The 23,313-nt window shown below is 36.7% G+C and overlaps 1 protein-coding gene across 1 annotated transcript in view; it reads right to left on the bottom strand.

Annotated features, from left to right (window-relative positions):
• USH2A (usherin) overlaps positions 1-23,313 on the bottom strand; it is a 611,994-nt gene that overhangs the window by 368,531 nt on the left and 220,150 nt on the right. Inside the window, exons 21-26 of the mRNA XM_069459264.1 lie at positions 20,654-20,784; positions 13,062-13,188; positions 10,716-10,817; positions 8,408-8,587; positions 7,218-7,348; positions 3,481-3,754 (exon numbers count right to left, since the gene is read on the bottom strand). Of these exons, the coding sequence (XP_069315365.1) occupies positions 3,481-3,754; positions 7,218-7,348; positions 8,408-8,587; positions 10,716-10,817; positions 13,062-13,188; positions 20,654-20,784 (945 nt within the window). The remainder of the gene's footprint in view (positions 1-3,480; positions 3,755-7,217; positions 7,349-8,407; positions 8,588-10,715; positions 10,818-13,061; positions 13,189-20,653; positions 20,785-23,313) is intronic.

Genomic DNA, 23,313 nt, shown 5'->3' with positions numbered 1-23,313 from the left:
CACCACTCTGTTCAGAAAACTGCACAAAACTGAGACAAACAGGACTGAGCTTGAGACTGCTGTAGCACACACACGCACACTTTCTGAACAAAACACTGGGAAGTCTGAAAGGCCCCAAACACATGATCAGTTCTTTTCACGATTAACACACGTCAGCAGGAAATGGAAATAAAACATAATGCAAGGCTTAACAGCAAAATAAATTCATAGTAACAATGACCATATTGTTCTCTGCAGCATTTATATGATGTCTCATTATGTCTTCTAACACATTAAGTTGCAGCCTATTTCCTTTTTAAATGCCTTTTGCTATTATTCACATTTCTTTAGGCCCCACTGATCAATACTGCTAGTCTATCTTCAACACACAGTAGACACTCAATAAGTTGGGTGCATTGAACTGAAAGCAGTGAAGCTCAATATAAAAGCATTTGCTGGAAAATTCAGAAGCTAAGAATTCTAATTTCTTTACCAGCAGTAATTTTCTGATGGCACATAGCTGAGTTATCTAACTTCTCTGAACTCTAATTTCCCTTCTAACAAAACGTGCAGGGTGGAAAAGCAGCTTTGGCAAACACGTAAGTGCTGTTATAAGAAATGTCACATTACTGTTTGAGGGGTGTATACTTTCCGTTTTGCAGGACAAAAAGAGTTCTGCAGATGGAAGGTGGTGATAGCTACACAACAACATAAATATACTTAATGCCACCGAACTGTACACTTAAAAATGGTTAAGACAGAAAATTTTATGTTCTGCATATTACACAATTTTTTAAAAATTAAAAATTCAACAAAAAGGAAAAGTCATAAAAATTCATTTACAAGATGGAATTTTAAATTTGAGTAAGGCCACAGAGAGAGTCTTACTTCGTTTTGGAGATAAAGAAAAAAGGTCCAGGGAGTTATAAAATGAGGTCTATAAGTATAATACTAATCCTCCTAGAGAAATGGCCCCCTGGCCTAGGCCTCTAAGGTGAAGCTGCTGAGCTCTAGCGTGGGGTCCTTGCTGTGGTATCTGCAACTCTGTACCGCCAGAAATGCTCCCAGCTGCCTTCAACATTTGATGGGATGTGAAGAAGAAGAGAAGGGCATGTTTGTGAGAGGAATGGAGACTCCTCCTTTTCTTGCTTCCCTGACTTTGTAAGAATCAACCCCCCGCCATCCCTGGGCCTCTAAGTAACTAAAAAGTGAGAGCTCTAGGTTGGCAAATCAGAAAAACATTAGCCCTTCTTCTCGGGGAAGCAGTACTGAACTGAACCAGAGCACTTGACTTAGCTGGAGCTTCTACTCCCTCCCTCTGCACTGAGGGCTTTGGGCAGGGCTTAGCCTGTGATACCATATGCCATGGCCAGTCACACCCAACCTAGACGTAAGTGATTGTCCTAAGTGATAGTTCTAAGAAGATAAACTCCCATGACCCAAGATGGCACATCTTCAGCAAATTATGTTGCCTAGCTTTTTCAAAACAAGAAAGAAAATTAATTTTGTATTTGATTTAAAGAAAGACTGTGTTAACGGATAAAGAATAATAGCATTAACATGACCACAAAATAGAGCTTCTAAAAAAAAGGTGCTACCTGAGAAAAACAGAAAAGGAAAAAGAAAGATTTTTAAGACTATTGGACTGAAAGAAATATATTAAGTGAACATGATTCATTTTAATTGCAATTGACTATTTGCATACTGTACCTCTGTTTTATCAATATCCTCCCTGATCATGTATAAAACATGCAGTTACTTATATAGATCAGTGTCTCTTAAAGCATCTGAGCTAGAATCTTAGAGGATGGGGGTCATAAAATCTGCATTTTGAATAACCCTTCCAAGTGATTCCAGTGTATCTTGAATATTAATAGTAATAATAATAGGTAATTTTGACTTGTATGTTCTAGCTACCATTCTCAAACCACTGAAAAAAAATACTTCAATATTTTTCCAATGGTTTGAGAATCACTGATAGGGATGATACTGCAATGATAAAAATTTAGTATTATCCATAAATAAAATATCTTTCAGTATCATAGACTTAGTCATAGTGTAGGTAAAATTATTCCCCGTGGGTCTGTGGCTTTAAATTTCTATCATTATCATCATACAATGCCAGTTTTAGCCAAGTCTGTAGGACCATCAATAGTAATGAGTTTAGGTATAATCCAAAGCACAAGGCTGGATGTGCAAGGTTTTTTTCTATATGTAAATAGAATCAAGTAATCTCACTCATACAAAGGGTTTTCAAGTTCTTTCTAACCTCAGAAACTCAAAAACCTGGAGAAGCTCTTATATGAATGTAATATTTTTAGCTGCTGTTACATCTTAAGTGCCTTGAAAATGTCATTACTGTCTTACACCCTAGTTATTCATTAACTCCTTACTACTACCCTTCTAAAAGTCTCCTAAGAGCCTGCCATATATTTTCTATTCAAAGGCATTTAAATCTTTATGTACTTACCAAATAGGCAAAGACTGCTTCATGGAAATTTTAACCATTCGCAGTACATAGATTTTGAAAATGTAAAAAGCATTTTCTGTACGGGAGCATGCTTCCACGTGCTGGAAGTTATTGTGTATACTAACTTTACAGAGAAGGAGCATTGGCCAATGCCCATAAAAGAGAACATTTGATTGTAATAGAAGAATGGGCTTTACTCTAGGATGCCTGAGATAGACTTATTGTCTTGCTAATTGCTTATTAGCTCTGTGACCTTGGGCAAGTTACTTTTCTCTCTGCTTTCAGTTTCCTCATCTGTAAAATTGGGATATGAATAATAATGCCTAACTCATACGCTTGTTATAAAGACCTGACTCTCTTATTCTCACACAAAGCTCTCAGAACCATGCCTGCCACACAGAATGCACCCAGATATCATTTGCCTTTTTAAATTAATAATTTCTCGGATGACATTCAAACTTATGTGAGTTAAATGCTCACATAAGTTTAAAGTAATGCACTTTTCCTTTCTCTGATAGTTAGTAATAATCAACAATATATATAAGTTTTCTTAAGGATGTTTGGAAATCAACCAAACACACCATTTCTTCTCTACCAAAAAAGTACGAAGACAATTAGCTTTTATGTCAAGGAAAAAATAACGATGAATTTAACTTCCACTTTCCCTAGTGGTGCACACCAACCTAATTCATTATTTTTCATCTGTAAAATACCGATAATGATCAGTATACAAAAGAACCGGAATCACATGTATTTTTAAGAAAAACGTATGAGGAAATACATTTACACATATTATATTTATACTAATTACTATTTGCTGAGGGTGTGTTGAAATAAATATGTTGATTATAAACAGAGTGATGGCACACTCTTAATGGCAATATACAAAGCTATTTGAAGAGGTGTTCTATGATTTTGGGGGTACTCATGGGTATTGTTTTTAGCCTGAGTCTATATCTTGAAACACAGAACCACCAAAACCCAGCAGGCAAGGCTGTATTGATTTGTGAATTCCTCCAGACAGAGTTTACCTTGTTCCAAACTCAGGTGTTGATAAGAGTTCTGCAGCTCCTGTGGGATTCCCCCCACATAGACGGGTGAATTCACTGCCAGTGGCTGGGCTCCCGACTCTGACACGTGCTCCGTTAGTCCATTCATGCTCGCTGATAGGAAAGAGCCTTCCTTTTTAATAATTACTTCACTCCACTTTCCATCACAATAGGACAGTCCCAGCCACAGATCCACTTGTGTCAAGGCGAGACTGGTATTTAACCGCAAGCTCAATATTCCACTCTTCAGCTCCATCTGTATTGTATATTAAAAAAGAAAATAGGCATATAAAAAGGCTGCAGAACGGCAGTTTGGGAGAGAGCAGAAGGTCAATTTCTTGAAGAAAAGCAAGAAATTTCCCTGAAAGCACTCTATAGAAATGTTCCACTGTATTCTAAGCAGAACTGGAGTAACATATAATGAAATACTTTGCAAGCTTATAATTGACATGAAGACTGTTGTATTGAGTCAAACGAATTCATGCCCCGTAATGATTATACTATGTGATGCAATGTCATGTAGACCTAAACTTTTTTTTAGTGCAATATAGTTAAAAGATTAAACCCTGGCATAAGTGACTGAATGCCTGAAGAGAACAGAACAGTTTGAACTGTGACTCTTTTTGAGTTTTAAGAAAATGAGAAAATACTATTTCATATATCAATTTAATTTGGGGGAAAATATGACAAGACAATAAGAAAATGAAATGTCAAGCTTGATTAAGCTTATTTTACCTGGGTAGTGAACTCAATTTCAAATTTGTAAGATATGTTTTGATTCAATATTTCAGTTTTATTCTAAATCTCTAACATAATTGCTTCTATGTGTATCCTATTAGTGTGGCATTTTCTAATGTAACCATATTTCACCCAAATTTTCATGGTAAAAGAAATGCATTCATGTTTTCCTTCAAAGTGTTACATGATAATTATTTTATCTACTATGTTTTTATTTTGATAGAAGTCAAATCAGTGACTAGAGGATGCTTGAAAACTTGAGATCCATTGTGTCAGGCAAAACAAATTAAGTCATGCTAGATAAAAAATTATTAATTTTTCTCCGTAAATATCATCTTTGTGAAGTAGCTCAGGTAAGCAGTTGTTCATTTGTCTACCCATTCATTCAATAAATATTGAGTCCCTTACTATGTTCCAGGTACCTGCTGCTCTAAGATAAACACCTTTCCCAAGAATTACACTGTCTAGTAGCAGAGGTAAATGTGTGGGGGCAATACTATAACCAAGATAGGGATGAGATACAGTGGGAGCAGAGAACAGAGAGGATTTTTGCTCCCTGGAAATCAAGAAAGCTTTAAAGTAAGGTTTGGGGAAGTATGTAATACTTATGGAGGGAACTCCAAGGAGCGGGATTAATATGCATAATGGCATGAGGACATTAGGTTTAGAGAAAGGTACCCAGATGGTACATATGGAGCTGGGAGGTGAGTTAGAAAGAGTCTTGCCAGCTACGTAGAGGCCAGATTTTAGAGGACTTTGAGTAGTGTCAAAAATTGTCTATCTTTTGCTTGTCTGTCTGACACCAAAACCCGTATTCTTTCTACTATTACCTTGCACTAAAAGTTCACCCTACCAGTCATAAGAAGTACCTACTAAAAATAAAATCTTGACTAGAATTGAAGAAATGAGGAGAACCTATTAGTTCCCCTATGGTGTTTAGCAATCTGGCTACTAAAACCTAAAAGCTAGGTGTGGCTAGACAGACTGATCCAGAGTTGTGGAGTTGAAGATACGACATCAGGGCATTGGTAGAAAAATCGCAAGTGTTATATCATGGTATCTCAGGTGGGGAGCAAGAAAGTTAAATAGAAAGCGGGCTTATAGCCAACTCAGGCAATGTCTTGGTGAACTCAATGAGAGAGAGCAAGAGAGATAGAGGGACATGAGGTTGTATTTTGAGATTTAAAGTTTTAACAGTAGAAACATTCTGAGTCTATCAAGTTCTGGGGGATAGCCATTGCATATTGAAGTTATTCAGGATAACAGGAAGAATTGTTGAGGGGTACCTCTGAGCAGCCCAAGTCCTCAGGTATGGAAGACTACCATGTAAGTTCTATGAAGGTCTGCTCCCTTTATAGTTGCATGGGAATTGCTAAAAAAAAAAGCCTAGCCCATAGTAGGCATGTCATCTATACACAATTTTATTTTATTAAAGCTTATTTAAAGTTAACATTATTATTGAATACATTGAGATTGTATTGTTCAATGAATGGAGGATGGAGGAAGGGCAGAAGGGTGGCATAGCAGGATGTGGGAGCCCAGAATGGAGCCTTCTCCTTAAGAGGAGGAGCCTCATGGTGAATGTCTTTGTATCCTCCACAGTTTATGCACACAGGTAACTACAGAATGCTTGGTGAAGGGCCCCACAACGTGAGCTCATTCATGTGTTCACTTATTCATTCATCCAACAATATTTACTGAGTTATGTAATAATTGCTAAGGGTTTAGGCACTGAGGATACAACTGTAAAAAAAGACAACCAAGGTCCTTGTATTTATGGAGATTATATCTCAGAGAGGGATGCCTACAATAAAATAAGCTAAATAAATACTTTAAGCAGAAATTTTAATAAGTACTATGAAGAGATAAATTTCCATTTTCCTTTTCAGCAAAATTGACATCATATAAAGTAGGAATGTAAAAATCATTGAATTCAAATATCTTAGAATTCTTCAATCATCAAGACATGTATTTTATTGCCTATTTTTCCAATTATTTATTTGCCTCAAGAATCTGAGGGTAAGATGCCCATAATTTTCTCTTGATTCTATGCCAATTCTTTAAAACAACTTTTATAAAACTAACATTTTAATATTTATTTTGACAGTGACATCTAATTGAATGATTAAGGACAATTAAAAGCAGTTATACTTGCCCATTTCATTTAGACAAATGTAAAAAAAAAAAAAAAACAAAACAAGTGTTCATAGCAGTCTTATTCACCATAGCAAAAACATGGAAACAACCAGTACATCACTGATAAGAGAAGAGATACATTACACAACCATGAAAATGAATACCTACATGGAAACATGAATGACTTAGAAACAATGGTAAGTGCAAAAAGCAATTGCTTAAAGATAGAATATAATATAAATTTTATAAATTTGAAAAAAATAATTTTTAGGCATCTACATATGGTATTCAAACTACGAAAATGCATAGGGTTAAAAATACAAAATTCTGATTTCTTATTACCCATGAAGGGAGATGGAAATGGGACAGGGGAGACCCCATAGGTAGATTCAAAAAAATTATTACATTTTAATCCTTGGGTTGGGTGGTAGGTTCATGAGTGTTCACTGCATTATTATACTTTATTATATAAGTAATACAAAATTTATATGTTCTATATATTCTTTTGAAACATATCAAAAGATAATTAAGAAATAATATTTTCATATATTGGGAAACTAAACTGGATTTTCTTAATTCCTTCTATCTAGTTTGCTTTGTTCAAGTTACAATTTTTTAATTTTTATTATACTAATTGTAATTTTTTTAAAAAAAATCACTATGATCCTAAAACATAATATGTTTCACAGGACTCCAAAACTAAAAATGACTTGGTGGAAAAAAAATGAAAACAAAACTGAATCTGTCAAGAAACTCTAATTGAGTATAATGCCAACACGTGGTTTACTTATTTGAAAGTTGGGTCTGATATTTTAAAGTAAATTTAATTAAGTTAATTAACATACAGCGAGAAAATCAGGTCCATCTTTGTTGTAAACAAAAAGAAGCAATCCATTTAACTGGTCAGTTCTGAACTTGAAGGAAATCTCAAAGTCCATTCCACCTTGAAATATTAATGGATGAAGTTCCAGGAACCCTTTAAAGATAAAAAAATATCTACATATTAGCATCTGTAACACAATATTGCCAGCATTGTAAGGGTGTTATGAAACCCTAGCACATATACTATCATTGAGTAAATCTGTCACAAAAAGAAGATGCAAATCAATGTTGAGAAATCACTTTTGTAATTGTACAGAAGTGGCAGAAAAAACTTGACATACCTTTTAAGAGGAAGCAATTTACTCTCTAACTCATGTAATAGTCTGTATCACGTAAGACTATTACTGTTTTATATAAGCATTAACAATAAGTAGTCACACTGTTATTCTAAGAGAAACTCAGAATAATGACATTGATGAGAAAAGAGCAATGAAAAAGCACACAGATTATTTTAATATCATATACCCTTTTTGTTCTGAAGGCAGTTGAAGCACCTTAATAACCAATCAACTTAGTTATAAATGTAGGAGGCAGAGGTGGTCTTTTATCTGGATAACAAGCCATATCCACCAAACCACCATAATCCTTCCTCCCGCTTCCCCTGGGGGGCTGTGAGTAGGGGATAAGCCATGGACACTGCACCTCCCTTTTGCTGCACTCTTTGGAGCAATAGCAGGGCTGGTGGTTCTGGTCTCCAGCTCTCCCTTGGTGGTCGATTGAACCCATCACAGAGCCGAAAGTTTAATTTTAGGAATGCTGTTCATCTATGTAATGAGATAAATAGTATTTGTGCACTAACCGAGTAAACAAAACTCCTTTGAAACATCTTTTGATGTGCATTCTAAGTGCATCTCTAACTGCATTCTAATTTCCAAACAACTGACCTACCAATGGACATTTGTGACACTACACATGTAAACCAAGAAGAGCGTGGGCCACCAGGGATGTCACTCATGGATAGCACTTAAGAGTATTACAGTTTATATTACATATTCAGACATTGAGAATATAGATATGTTCATCAAGACATAATTAGGTATTTCTGTGATATGAGGCCCATATGAGGTCAGAGTAATCAGACGGGGGAGAATAAATGATGCCAAAGACAGAACACACATGCTAAGCGACCACCGATACATATTTAGGGCCTTACCTGCTCCTAGAAACTGGGCTCCCTCATTCAAAGAGGTAGGGCATCCCTCCCAGCTGTTATACACGTTGATTTGTTCTTCAGAACTCTGCCAATCCAGAGGCTCCCAAATAGCAGAGGGATTGTAATTCTTCATAAAATGTACATCCTTGAGACAGCCCACAAAACCCTTTTGGATTATCTCTGCAGGAAGTTGATAGATAACAAGAAATATGCATTCTGAAAGATCCTTTTCAAGCAATTAATTTTCTGTGCCATTAAAATAAAAGAAATAGGCAATAGCTCTCACCACCTATTTACTGCAAGCCTCTTAATGATTCATGCAAACACCACACCATCAGCTATGGTAAATGGTAGCAATTATTATGTTTAGCTGTGGTTCAAACCCAACGTATCTGCAGATGCAGATGTTTACACAAAAACCTTGGTTTTACAGTAGCAACAAGATTGCCTTTTGAACTAGCTATCACAGAAATTTCATCAGCCACTAGCCTCAAAAATAAAGCACTATACCAACTTTTAGAAGTGAGACTGGAAGGGAGTGTTTCTATTAAATCTGTAGTTTATAGTTTAGTTCCTTCATCATTATGAACTAGTCTGTTACCCAAAGATAATTTGATTTCATTTTTAGGAATTTATGTAGTGTTAATCTTCAATTTGGAACTCTTCAGACCAGTTAGATGTAGGTTTTATAAATATAGCAAAAAGGGTGATAAGAGAGGGTTGGAAGAGAAAGTGAGCAAATGAGAGACTTAGAGAGAGAGCAAGAAAAAAAATCGAGAGAGTGAGAGAGCACATGCAACTGAGGTTGCATTTCACAGAGCAATGTCTTTCCCTAGAGGTGCTAAGCTTAGTTCTCAGGGTGAGTTTATGGCTTGATTCTAGGGAAAGTATTTACCAGCAAAGTTTTAAAAGGCCCATATATATGTACACATAATGTCAAATTATTTATTTATGATGAAAATATATCCTCTACTGGAAGGGTACTTGGTATCAGGGTATTCTCTCCTTCTGGTATCTGGATGTACCACTGCCATTTTGTGTGCATGTGTGTGTGTGTGTGTGTGTGTGTGTGTGTGTATTAGAAGGACTTCTCTACCAGTTTAAGCAGTCTAAGGCAGTTAAATGAAAACCCTGTCTAATCTACAGACATGTCTGAGGAGGTACCATAACTGGACTTGAGGATTCAAAGAGATCCCTCTCCAAAAATCACTGAAAACTTTTCTTTCTTTTTTTTTTCCTTTTTTTTGTGACAGGGTCTTGTTCTGTTGCTCTGGCTACAAACTCCTCCTGCCTCAGTCTCCCAAGTAGCTGAGACTACAGGCGCATACCACACCACTGGGATAATTTTTCTATTTTTAGTAGAGATGGGGTCTCACTCTTGCTCATGCTGGTCTCCAACTCTTGAGCTCAAGAAATCCTCCTGCTTCAGCCTCCCAGAGTGCTGGGATTACAGGCATGAGCCTCTGCACCACGCCCACTGAAAGTTTTTTACAGCGTTTGATCTTCTTCACCATGATTCCCTAAATACTACCACCCATGAACAAATTATACTCATCTGGGTCCTAGCTTATAGGTAATATTTATGTAGTTATATTTTAATTTCCTGGAAGAGACTTGGGAGACATCCTGTGATTCTCGATGAGGACTTGGGAAACAACCCTGGGATTATTAGCGATGCATTTGAAGGGTGATTTTTGTTTTTTTTCTGCCTAAGGCTATTTTCAATCATGTTAGCTTTTATGACTTTCATTTTAGAGTGCATTTTTGTGGTTTTGTCCTAAAAACTGCAGAATCACTTTGTCTATAGCTCAATTATAGCACTTATGGCATTAGATTAGAATTACCTGTTTATAAAATATTACTCATCTAACGAATACATAAGGATTGGTTTAGCATGTCACATAATACTCAAGGAATGTTCTTCACCCTATTGAGAGTATAAATCAAGCTCATAGTTTTCCATTTCTGTATTGTTTTACATTCAATTTAAAATCTTAGTAAAATCTATACATAAGTCCTAAAATAGCATTCCTTTGACTGAAATTAGTATAATTCATTTTATTAATAGCAAAAATTTAATGAACTCCTTTTGTATACCAAGAACTGGCTATAAACAATATACCTATAAGTAATATGAAATATGTGATTCCTTAATAAAGAAGAGACCTAAAGGAAATTTTTGACAGATTGACATAGCAAATACAGCATGAGATAAAAAATAATACTTATTCATACTTTAAAATAATGTAAATTGATTCCATGCTAAGTTTTGGTGACAACACATCATTCTATACCTTGCTAAACTTACCAGGATCCTTCCTTAGGATGGTATGACCTCGGGGCAGCCCTCCCAGAAACACCCCTGTGTTATCTCCAATAACGGTACTACCATTCAGGGCGGCAGAGGAACCTGGAGAAATGGAGATGAGAGTTACAACTTCAGCAGGATACTCTAGTTTCTACTAATTTAACAAATGATAAAACCCTTCACTGGGCTTTAGGACACCGCTCTCTCTCTGTTCTTTTTATTTACATGATGTTGGAATGACCCAGACCTCCTCCGTCTCAGACCTTTTCCTTTCTTTACCTGTACAAACTCCGTAAGTCCCCTAAGAATAGTGGGGGGTTGAGGGGGGGAGTAGTGCCAACTCTGGCCCAAAGCCAGAGGGACCTGGGTCTCTGACCATGTGGCATAATGATGCAATTCCCCTATTAAGATTTCTCCCTAACTCCCTCCCTCTTTGGGAAATCATTTATTGTTGGTTTTCCAGAGCCCAATCCACTCCAATTAGCTCTACTCACATCTGGTCCCTTGGCTTTAAATACCATCTTTAGCTGACAACTTCCAATTTTTACCTCCCATCTGTACCTCTTTTCTGAACTCAGACCTGGATGTCCAGGGGCCTACTGGGTATCTCCGCTTGGATGTCTCATAGATATCTAAGACTTACTATGTTCAAAACTGAACTTTGAATGTCTCTCTACAAATCTGCTTCTTCCACAGTCTTACACTCCCTAGTTTTGGCAGCTATATTCTTCTAGTTGCCTGGGCCCCAACCCTGGCAGTCTTGCTCTATATTAGGGGCCAGCACACTCTGTCAAAGACCAAATAGTATCTCTGTAGACTATTCAGCTGCAAGCAGCTATAGATTATACACCAGTGAATGGGTGTAGTTGTGTTCCAATAAAACTTTGTTTATAAAAACAGGCATGAGCTACAGTTAGCCCACAGGTGGAAGTTTTCCAGCCCCTGCTCTACCTCAGTCTCATCAAATCCTGTTAATTTGACATTCACAACATAAACAGAATCTGAACACTTCTTATGTCCACAATTACTTTGCTTGTTCAAGTCATCCTTATTGCTTGCCTGAATTATTGCAGTTATCACAGAAGCCTATTAACTGGTCTCCATGCTTTTACCCTTGTTCCCCTTTAAATTTATTCTCAGCAGAGCCACTAGTGATATGACTTTTAAAGAAAAGTCGTATCATGTCACTTCTCTCCCAAAAGCCTCCAATGACTTCCCTCTTTCAGAGCAAAACCCACAAAGCCCTATATAATCTGGCCCCGAATGGCCTCTGTGACCTCATGTCGTATCGCTAGTCCTATCACTCCCCCTTGCCCACACTGGCATCCTTGCTGGTCCTGGACACGCCGTATACAGAATGCTCCCACCTCTGGGCCTTGATACCTACTGTCCCCTTAACTCGAAACATCCCTTTCCTGGATATTTGCATGGTTTGCTCCCTACCCCTTCAGGTCTCTTCTCAAATGTCACCTTATCAGAGAGGCCTTCCCTAAAAGTCCTATATAAAATTGTAGCACTCCCCCAACACATACACAACCACATACACCCAATGAACACAACACACACACACACACACACACACACACACACATTTCCCTTTTATCCTGCTTTGCATTCTCAGAATTTATCACCACTTGGTACTTGTTTAATATTTGTGTATTCTGTATTACCCGACATTCCTCCCCAAAATGTAAATTCTACAAAGTTCTGTTTGCTCTTTGCATTCAGAGTGCCTAAAATAATACCTGGAGCAAAATAGGTGCTCATTAAAAATTATATATTTTCTGAATGATTTATTAAAAGCCTGTATCATCATACAGGCACAGTAACCATTTTATAATTACATGAGAAAGGTAGATAGGGTAGGCTGGAAAGAAACTAAGCTTAAATATGCAAAGACAGGATATGTGTCCCAAGAATGCTGCCCACCAACTGTATAAAGTAGGAAAAATTATTTACTTTTTCTGAGCCTTGGTTTCCTCACCTCTAAATGCAGATAATAACTGTTTTCCTCTACTTAATTCTCCTTCTGGAGGTCAAAAGTAATATGAGAGAATATAACTAAAGGCCTTTGCAATTTGAAGATAGCTGTAAAGGATACAAAGTGGCAACTGATGCCTCGGCTCTTCTTTTTGTTTTACTGAAATTCTGCATGGATGAGAAACTGGTTGCCAGACTTCATCATTTTGGGGGCATCCCAAAGGCAAATTCAATAGCAATTTAGATGAAATTGAGTAGAGATGATGATGCAAGAAGAGACATAAGAATATAAATAATAGAAAAGTATGGCAACACAAGCATATCAATAGAGTTATTTATATTAATATATATCAAAGAAGTACCCACCTGTATACTGAGCATCCAGAGTGATTTGGCCAAAACCCTGGTGCCTAATGGCAATTATTTCATGCCATTTGCCATCACTGTATTTTTTGCCATGATCATTAGTTGTGGTAACTTCCACTGATGATCCCTTAAAGGAATGAATGAATGTTTACACAGATACAAACACACACACACAGAGACTTATATATTTGTTATAAACCAATTTACACATTTCAACATTATGATCCTGATGCAAGCATGCATACATTTCAAACAGAACTCAAAATTAAAGTTGACATCTAGCATCATTCCTGCTGTCTTTGAACACCACACTGCCCAAATCTGAAAAGAATTTCTCTTTGGAATAAGAATCTCTTTACAAAGGCACTTGCATTTTCAGTACCTATATTCATCAGAAAGGTAAGGAGTTTTCTATTCCAAAATTTTAGATTTCAATTTTCACGGCAGAAATATGAAAAAAGATAATTTAAAACAAATAAAATTCCATTCAAAATAGCTTCTAAAGATAGAGAAACATCAGGCAAGTTAGTTTCCCATACATTCACAAAACTACTAACAAAAGAAATGAAATTCACATTAAAAATTAGCCAGTTATTAATACATTGAACATAAGTGTGGGGTTAAACATAGTACGGAGTGCTTTGTAGTGAAAAATCTAACATTTGTAGCTCTGGCTAAGGCAATAATAGTTAAAAATTAATTCCTAAGTGTGTAAGACCTAGGAAATGCCAGATATCAACAATAGAGATTAGCAAAAAGGAGGTGAGGATAAGGAAACAGAGAAAGAGAAACAGAAGAGAAACCTGTGAACTTAGTTCTTTTCAAGGCAAGTGAACACTTTTTTAGTATGCTATGGTTAACCCAACGGTAACCTTTTAAATATCAATAAACAAAGAAGACTAAGTAAAAAATATTTCAACTTTGTCACCAACATTATCTACTAGTATTAAAGGAAAATAAAACAGATTATTACTCTGAGTTTTCTAAATGAAATTAAATTTCTTTCTTTCTTAATTAAGTTGATGTCCTTAGCAATAACAAACAGCATTCTAATAGAATTTTTAAAAACTAAGATTCGGTAAAATGTTACAAAAAAATTTTAATTACCTAATATTTTCACCAAACTTTTTTTTCTATATGGTTTTTTAAAAAGAGAAAATAGTTATTTGCTTGATATAATAGAACTGAAGATTTATAATTAAAAAATACTATGTTAATCATGTCATCTTAAGTATACCTGTTTATATCTCCCTGAAATAGTTTCAGTGATATAACATGTCCATTCTACACATTTAATTGGCTCCTGTCGGGCCTCATAAAGAGGCTGACAACATGTATGGCATACAGAATTCCATGTTACCAAAGGAAAAAAAAAATAGCTTTTAATTTCCCCTGAGTATGAATGAATAGCTTCGCACGTGGACAATAGCCCAAGCTTTAGAGACAACATGGTCAGCTAGAAACACGACCATTCGGTAAGTTCATTTTCTAGTCTTTGAATTTTTTGTAGGTTGACTTTCTTTATCTCTGTTTCATCTACACACTCTTTTATTTTCTTCAACCCTATTTCAACATTTTAATATTTTACAAACACACATTTCATTATCGTAGTTTAATAATTAAAACCAGAACTGGTGTCGTGCCCAATTAATGTGCCCTGGTAGCATGCCCATTAGTTTTTCCATTAGTGAATTCAACAATACTAATGGGATTACTAGCATGGGATGCTAATTGGGCGTGACATAAGAAACTGGCTTACTTCTTAGCATACCCTTGCTAATGATGAAATTAATGAGCATTTTATTAAATGCTGTCTCATCAAAGTGTACTTAGTTAGCGTTAAAATTGTTACAAACGATGCTGCATTCTAAAGATCAGGTGTATGAGTAAGTGGTTCTTCATATTTTGTTTGGCAACAATCTGAAGCATTAATAGTTCTCTACATCAGAAATCACATTTATTGGAGACAAATTCAAGTACATAACCTACAGCCTCAGTATGTCTAACTTGCTTTAATACAGAGAGGCACTTAGAATATTATACTTTGATGATGATTTTAAGATTATTTCCACCCCCTCACCACTGTTAAAAGAATAATTCTGTAATCAATCTTAGTGTCATGTTATGCAGTTTGTTCTTTTCATTGGGAAAATATCAGACCCATTAAATAGGTGCTATTCAGGATTGTTTGAAAGCTTTCACTTTTACAGACTCCTTCCAAGTGAAACCAGAATGTGATGTGCATTTCTTGTTAATGTCACTGAACACAGAACATCTTAGGGATTAACATGGGTCATTACTGGTCAATAAAATATTACCTGATCAAGTGTATTTAAAATTGAACTTAATCAAACAAAGAATGGGAAAATTATAGTTAATCGTTGGAGAATTAACAAAAAAATACAGTAATTAGAAGTTGAAGTTAACTTTTTCTTTATCTTCTTTTAACAGTGGTTCCAAGTGTCCAGTCCATAATATAAATAGTAACTTTAAAATTACCTGAAAGTGTTCTTGTCACAGTTCAAAATATGATTATTTAGATTGGATTTAGGAATAATAATTAAAAATCACCACCTTTTTTTCTGCTAAAAGTCAAAATATCTAACAAACAGACAAATTCAAACAAATAAGAACTAAATTTTTATATATTCATTTAAAAGCTGAACATTGTAACCCAATGGGTAATTTTTTTCAATTATGAGTAGTAGTAGTGTTTTACTAATAGTTATTGAGACAGTCAGCCAGCCAATCTGTCAACAGTCATTTATTTATTGAGTGTCTACTATGTTCCAAAAACTGTGCTAAGTCCTGAGGATGTATTTGTGGACAAAACAGTCATAGACTTTGCCCTCACTGGATTGTACACTCTGATAAGAAGTCTGATAAGAAAGACATATTAAGCATATAATTACTTGCGTGATGAGTAGAATAAGGTATTCACTAGATAATCTCTTATCCTCATTTAAAGATAACAGAGGAAAAAATTGGCTTAAAGTGATACCCAAAGTATTTAAATTATAAATAATTTTAATGCCAATAGGAGACATATAAAGTAAACTTCTGTAGTGCTTTAAACCTGGGGTAGCTCTAACTGCATATAAGAAGCTATATTCATATTACTACCCAAAAGGAGAACGAGAAAAGAATATTCAAAATTTTCACCATCCTTCAGTTTCAACAATTCTTATCTAAAAATAAGTGGGGCCTTCATTATAAAGTTAGAAAATATGTTCAGTGAACCTGCATTAGGGTATAAATTCCTTGGAGGTAAGGAAGGACACAGTCCTTGCTAGCTTTGGCTCACTGTTTCATATATAGATAGCACCATGTCCCATGAGCACTTAGTATTAATATAAGATGTCTGATTACATTTTCTCAAATATATCCTATGGCCATCCTGCTCCTCCAGTACCTTACACTCTAAAAAGTAAATTAATTGTCAGTTTGCTGAAAACACAGGCAGCTTTTACTTTGTGGAGAGAGGTTATTATTCCAGATAAAAATGTACTTACCAGGCAGCGTTACACACCCCCCGACTCCCCTCAGCCCCCAACCTTGGGCTGTAACTCCTGGCAACTATGTATATGGGTTAGGACTTAGCTATACAGGGTAGGGACAGAGCGGCTGACAAAGCTAGTGGCAGTGCTGAGTACTCTAAGTAACTGTGGGAGAGAGAAGGGGAAGGGGGCAGAAATGTTTCTCCATCATGCTTCACACCAGACCGTCCATCCAATCATTGCAAAGGGGATGAAAAAGATGAGTCCTACAGAGATTCCTGGCACCTATTCTCAGGATCCTAACAGCACAGGGGAAGAGATACTGTTACGTAACTTTGACTCCTTTTCTCCTATTCTGTGGCTTCTTAAGGGATCACATTCTTTAGAAAAAGGAACAACACTCATGTCAAAAGAGATGGCAGCCCTATTTCAGATCTGGTGAAATCATTTTTGGATTAATTCTCCAAAGACTTTGTACCATATGTTTGTTGTGTGCGTGTGTATATTAAATACTCAAAATCTGTGATGAACAACCTATGACCAGTGTTCTAGGGGGTGGCATTTTGTTTATTTCTGTGTCCCCAGTGCGTAACTGTACAGCACAGCGCATGGGGTACAACCAATTCTTAACAAAGTGGCATTGAATGAAATAAACTAAATTCAGTGCCAGTTCTGTCACTAAACCACAGTAGGACCCTACTTAAGCCACTTCATCTAAAGCAGAGATGAAAACAGTCCCTACCTCTAGTGGCTACTTCAAGAACGAAATGAGATGATTAATGAGAACCCACTTTGTGTACTTTAATGGCTCTATAAATAAGTAGTTCCATGCTTAGGGTTTTTCTCCATCTGGCTTCTTCTCAAATACCCACAGATATTAATAGGTTGAGGGAGAATAAGCAGAGCCAGATTTTTCTTTCTCTTTGACATTCTTGTACTTTACTGTACTGTTCTCTTTCTTTTGCTGATTTTTTGTTGATTTTTTACAATTTAGTATTTGGTGTCTTTTTTTCAGCCTGTGAATTTGGATGTTTTGTGGAACATTTTTATTCTATTAGTAATTAATTTTTCTACAACATTTACAATAAAAAATTGCCCAATGTATTTTATGAAAACAAGACATCAATAGAATCTATTCCCATACTACTTACCTCCACCTCCACCATTAAGCTGGTAACTTAGCAACTTTTAATTCACGCATTTATCCCTCTCCTTCAATTCTTACTAATTCTAGCAACAACAACAACAACAAAAAATCATTAGAGTTTTTTTTTCCCCCTTTCTGCATTTTTCTTCTATTTCAAAGGTTCTTATTTGGCACTACAAAACACATTTCTAGTCATTCTGTCCTTAAATATTTAGGTTTGACTTCATATTGCTAGGTTTATTATTCACCACAGCTTCTCCTTTATATTTCTGACTCTTTTCCTTCCCTCAGATTACATTAGGCTAGATTACTTGCCAGAATATTCCTTTCCAATATAGTGCTTAGGTAGCATTTTGTCTGAAACTGTGGATATTAACAAACATCTTTCTTTGGTGTTGAAAAGCAGTATAACATTGTAGCTACAATCGTCATCTTTGGAACTAGATTGTGTGTGTTTAAAACCTGGCTTGAGCCAGGTGAAATGGCCTATGCCTGTAATCCTAGCGCTTCAGAAGGCTGAAGTAGGAGGATCACTTGAGGCCACAAGTTCAAGACCATCCTCAGCAAGAGCAAGACCCCATCTCCACAAAAAATTAGAAAAATTAGCTAGGCATGGTGGTACGTGCCTGTAGTCCCAGCTCCTGGGAGGCTGAGACAGGAGGATTGCCTGAGCCCAGGAGTTTGAGGTTGCTGTGAGCTATGATGATGCCACTGAACTCTAACCCTGGCAACAGAATAAGATCCTATCACAAACAAAACAAAACAACAAAACAAAAACACAACAGCAAACCTGGCTTGGTCACTTATTAGTTGTGTGACTTTAGGAAAATTAATTTACCTGTGACTCACATCCTCACCCACAAAATGAGAATATTAAGAGTACCTACCTCATAGAGTTGTTGAAAAGTTCAAATAAGTGAGAGCATATGTATGCGTATAGGGGTGTGTGTGTCCACGCACACATTTATGTAGAGAGAGCATATAGAATAATGCTTGGCACATCGTGGTCCCATGGAAGCATTAGCTTTGTGTAATCTTGACGAGTCCTTTCAATAAATTTTTCATCAATTGCTCAAATCTTAAATTTCTATTTTATTTGTTATTATTTCTCTTATCCTCCTTTTTCTTGCACATGTGCTCTTTGTTCTCCTTCTGAATCTCTTCTTAGTGATATTGGTAGTATCTATCTCTTTGTTTTTTCATACTTTTGTCATGTATTTTGAGAGATTCTTAAATTTTATCTTCTGACCTACTAATCTGAGGCTCGTCTCTCCTCTAATTAATCTACTTCAACTTTTCAAATGAAAAATAATATTTTTAGTTCTGTAATTGAATCAACTTCAGCTGATTTTTTTCCTCCCCCAGTTGCCATCTGCCTTGCCTTCTGTGATGACTGCTGCTTCTCCCTTCGCTCTGGCTGCTGGATCTGCTTAGGTGCGATGCCATTTCTCTTAGCTTACTCATTGCCCACCTGTTGGCATCCCTTATGAAGTTGTATTAATAATTCCAGGGACACTCATGAGTCCTTGTGCCTGAAGACCTAGGTGTACCAGCTGGGGAGTTATCAAGCCCCCGCTGAGATGTCAACAAAGGTTCAGAATCTGCCCCCAGTCCTTCTAGTTGCCACCTGTGGCTCTCCCAGCTTCCTAAAGCAAGAAGGACTCAGCCTGTTTCTTGTCCACGTGATCCAGCAGGCCCTGCCTTGCCTCTCCAAGGTCAGTGGGTCTCCGGGGTGCACGAAGCTGTGATCCTCACCCAGAGCTCTTATCTATGCTCCTAGATGCAACTTGGATACAGCGGGGAAAAGTTGTGTCAGCATTACCAACATCACGTAAAACATTTATTTCCTAAGCCTGATGTGTGATTTAGATCATCGTTTAAAGTTGAAGAATTGAGGAAATGTAAACAGTCTTTGACTTAGTCTTACTCATTTCTCACTTACTCACAGGCCTAACACATATCAAATGCTTGCTAATATTTATTTAGCTAAAGTGAAGACAACTGTTGCATAGTTTCCTATTGCCCTTAGGAAAAATGCAAATACTCACATTTACTTACAATACCCTAAATGACTTGGTCCCTTCCCAGCTTTTCCAACTCCCACCTTTCCTTTTGTTGTCCTCCAGCAATACCAAATATACCGTAATGTATTGAACACCCATGTTCTTGCCCACCTGAGGCATTTAACATTTGCTATTTGCTCTGCTGGGAAACTCTATTCCCGGCACCTTTCCTCATCTTCCATCAGGATCTCCCCTGTCCTGCCCCACCTCAAACACAGGAGGTACCTCCTATAGACAGGTGCTCTTATCCTGACCAACTTCTCCTCATTGTTTTGTATCTTGGTTAAATATCACATTTTCAGAGAAGACTGAAAACTCAGAAAGATCCTTCAATTTTATGCTTCCATCACACATAGCGTCCCATACTTTCATAAAATTCATACATATTTTAAATTAATTGTTTCACTGTGTGCTTTCTATTTGTTTCACAGAGGCACGGTCATGTTTAACTGTAAAACTACGGTAATCTCTAACACCCAGCACAACAGTGTCAGATACTTGCTGGCGAAACAATGAAGAAAGAAAGAAAGAGAGGGAGAGAGTGAGGGAGGGAGATGTAAATTTTGCTTTCAAGAAAAATAAAGATAGATCTATTCAAATTTATTTAAAAGTTTTAATCCTCCTTATAAGGTGGCATATTGGTTGTTAAGCACATTGGTTCTCAGTCACACTGTGTGGGTTTGGAAGTTAGCTCTGCTATTTTTTCAGTGGGCAAATCCCATCACTTTTGAAAGTTTCATTTCCTTCATTGGAAAAATGGGGGTTAATAATAATATTTACCTTGTAAGTTTTCGATGAGGATTCACCGTGAAAACATAAGGACTTACCTCTGTACCTGGCACCTATAAACTCTTAAAAATATAATTCTTGTGACTACTCATTTACCTGAGGATCAAAAAGAAAATAAGGACGTCCATTCTTCAACTGAAGTGCAAAATACTCTTCCTGACTGCCAGGCGATGCCGCAAAGACGATCAAACCTTCAGGCACCCTTGTTCGAAAGCTGGCCTTAATGCCTGGTAAGACAAGTGTGATCAGCAAATCAGTGCTGGGGTTTTGTTGATTCTTTCTGATAAATGTACATTTACTTTCATTATTATTTATGATGTAGTGAGTACAGTCAGGAAATTATACACAGCAATGTACCGGGATGGTCCTGGCCATTTGGTTTTAAATACATCCCATTTTAAATGCCAATCAGTACTTGGAAACTTAAGCCTGCGCTCTTGCTAATCAATATATAATGAAGTTTAAATTTATGCAAAACTCATCAACCTAAAAAGACATGTTGTCAACCCAAAATTGGATACTCAGAGCATCAATGTGAAAATATTATCAGAGAGACATAAAAATAAATGGGTTTTTGACAGGAGTGAAAGAAACACAAGGAACCCTTGTTTAAAATATTTATGAAGTTTAAAGAATCAGTCCAGTAATAGAAGCTAATACTGGAAAGATCTGCCATGAAGTGACCCATAGAGGTAATTTCCTGAAACATCATCCTATAACCAAATTGCTTGCAGCCTTCAGAATTTCAGGGTCTTCACTGACCCCTGGGACCACATACCAGCCGTGCACACAGGCCATGCAAGGCTCGTCTCGTAGAAATTTCCCCAGCTCAGGAAGCAGGGGCAACTTGCAACAGTCCTATAAATGCCTTCCCACTACACCATGTGGCCCCACCTCCACTCTACCAGGTATCCCACTTACTCAGCACATGCTATGGAGCTCTCGCTGCATGTAAGGCATTTTGCTTAATGTATTGAAACTGGCAAAAAGTTACCAGTTTAGTTGCAAATATAAAATTTATATGTCGTAAGAGACAATTCACACCATGAGAATCAAATAAGAGCTTAATAACATACATAAAAATCAAGTACCAAAAATATAATATTAAATAATGAATGAATACTGATTTGAGCAGAAATACAGTCAGCTAGGATTATGAAAAGTTAAAGGAGAACTCATCTGAGGCTGAGCTGATAACCAAAGATTCTACATAGGTAGGGGGATTTAATTTGGGTTCAATGGACTGCAACTACCTCAGGAACCATGTCTGATTCATCTGGTTGTCCTTAGTAAATATTTGGAGATTCTGGATGAAGAGAAAGCAGGTAAGAGGTGCATTAAAGGTAAGGGAGAAATTATAGCAAAGGACTGAAGGCAGGAAAGCAAAATTCATTTGTTGAGTATTGGATTGTCATTTTTTCAATATGTATCTATGGAACATTAACATTTGTTGAATACTCTGCTATACAGTAACGAAGAAAAACTAACCAGGTAGTGCTAGACATTAAGTGCTAGTGGAGAAAAAAAAAAACTGTAGTGAAGTATGCTAAGTGGCATAGAGATATATACAAGATATAACTGGATTCAAAGGGATTGAGGAAGGTGTCATAGAGAATATCATGCTTGAGTTTGTTTTCAGAGAATATGAAGGATTTGAGGGGAAATCTTATAAAAGCCTAGAGGTGTGGAAAGTATTGAAGAAGGCTGGATGTGCAGGAGGGAGTTAGATGAACCTAGAAAAACAGGTGAGACCATACCTGAGCCCAAACGCCATGAACAATCTGGCTTGAGAAGTTTGTATAGAAGACAAAGATGGAAAAGAAAGTTGTGTTCTATGTATCTTTAGGGTGTTATTCCGTTAATATCAGCAAAGATAAGCTTAGGATGCAGGCTTCAGACTTTCCAAAGAGGCAAAACGAATTTGTCTTGACTTCTGTATCTCTGTATTCTAGGTTTTATGAAATTGGCCATTTTCAACACACTTGTCCTAGTCATTTGCAGAGGGCAATGGACCAAGTAAGGTTGTAACATTGCTGATGGTGAAATTTTCAGATATTAGTTTTAGATATTATTAGTTTTCTGGGTGTTGTGCACACATCTTTTGCCTAATTTCAAAAGGTCTATTTGTCTGTTTCTACATGACTTATAAGTGTTCTTTATACATTGCGGATCATCAGATGTTATAAAGCATCATTCTCTCTCTCCTGGATTATTCTAGCTTTTCCCTCTACATGGTTTCCCTTTTTTCAATTTTGTTCCTCCCACCATACCCACACACACTATATTTTATTCTAAAGTAATAGCCAGGGTGATCACACCAAAAGACAATTCTGATCATGTTCCTTCTCTTCTTGGTATCCACCAAAGCTTTCCTGTCTTACTCCAGGCAAAAGCCGAAGTCTGCACAAAAGTCTACAATATCCTTCATAATACAGCCTTCACTATGATTCTTATTTCCTGTTATGTTTCCTTTTCCTTTCTCCATTCCAGCCACCTCAGGGCATTATTAACTGCTCTTGCCTCTGCCTGGAATCTTTCCCAGGTATCCACGTGGCTCACTATCTCCCCTTTTAAGGGTCTTTTCTCAAATTCAACTTCTTTGAGAGGCCCATTATGGCTGCTCTGTTAACAATTATAACCACCACTGTGCTTTACACCTTTATCCATAGCATCATCAACTCCAGCATGCACTATTCTTTTATCATTATTCAATTTACCTCCTATCTGCATCCTCTAAAATATAACCCTACAACAGT

The sequence above is a fragment of the Eulemur rufifrons genome, chromosome 27 (genome assembly GCF_041146395.1).
Source record: "Eulemur rufifrons isolate Redbay chromosome 27, OSU_ERuf_1, whole genome shotgun sequence".
In the NCBI taxonomy this organism is placed as follows: Eukaryota; Metazoa; Chordata; class Mammalia; order Primates; family Lemuridae; genus Eulemur; species Eulemur rufifrons.
Note: the sequence above shows the minus strand (reverse complement) of the source record. Positions and strands in the feature narration are given on the sequence as shown.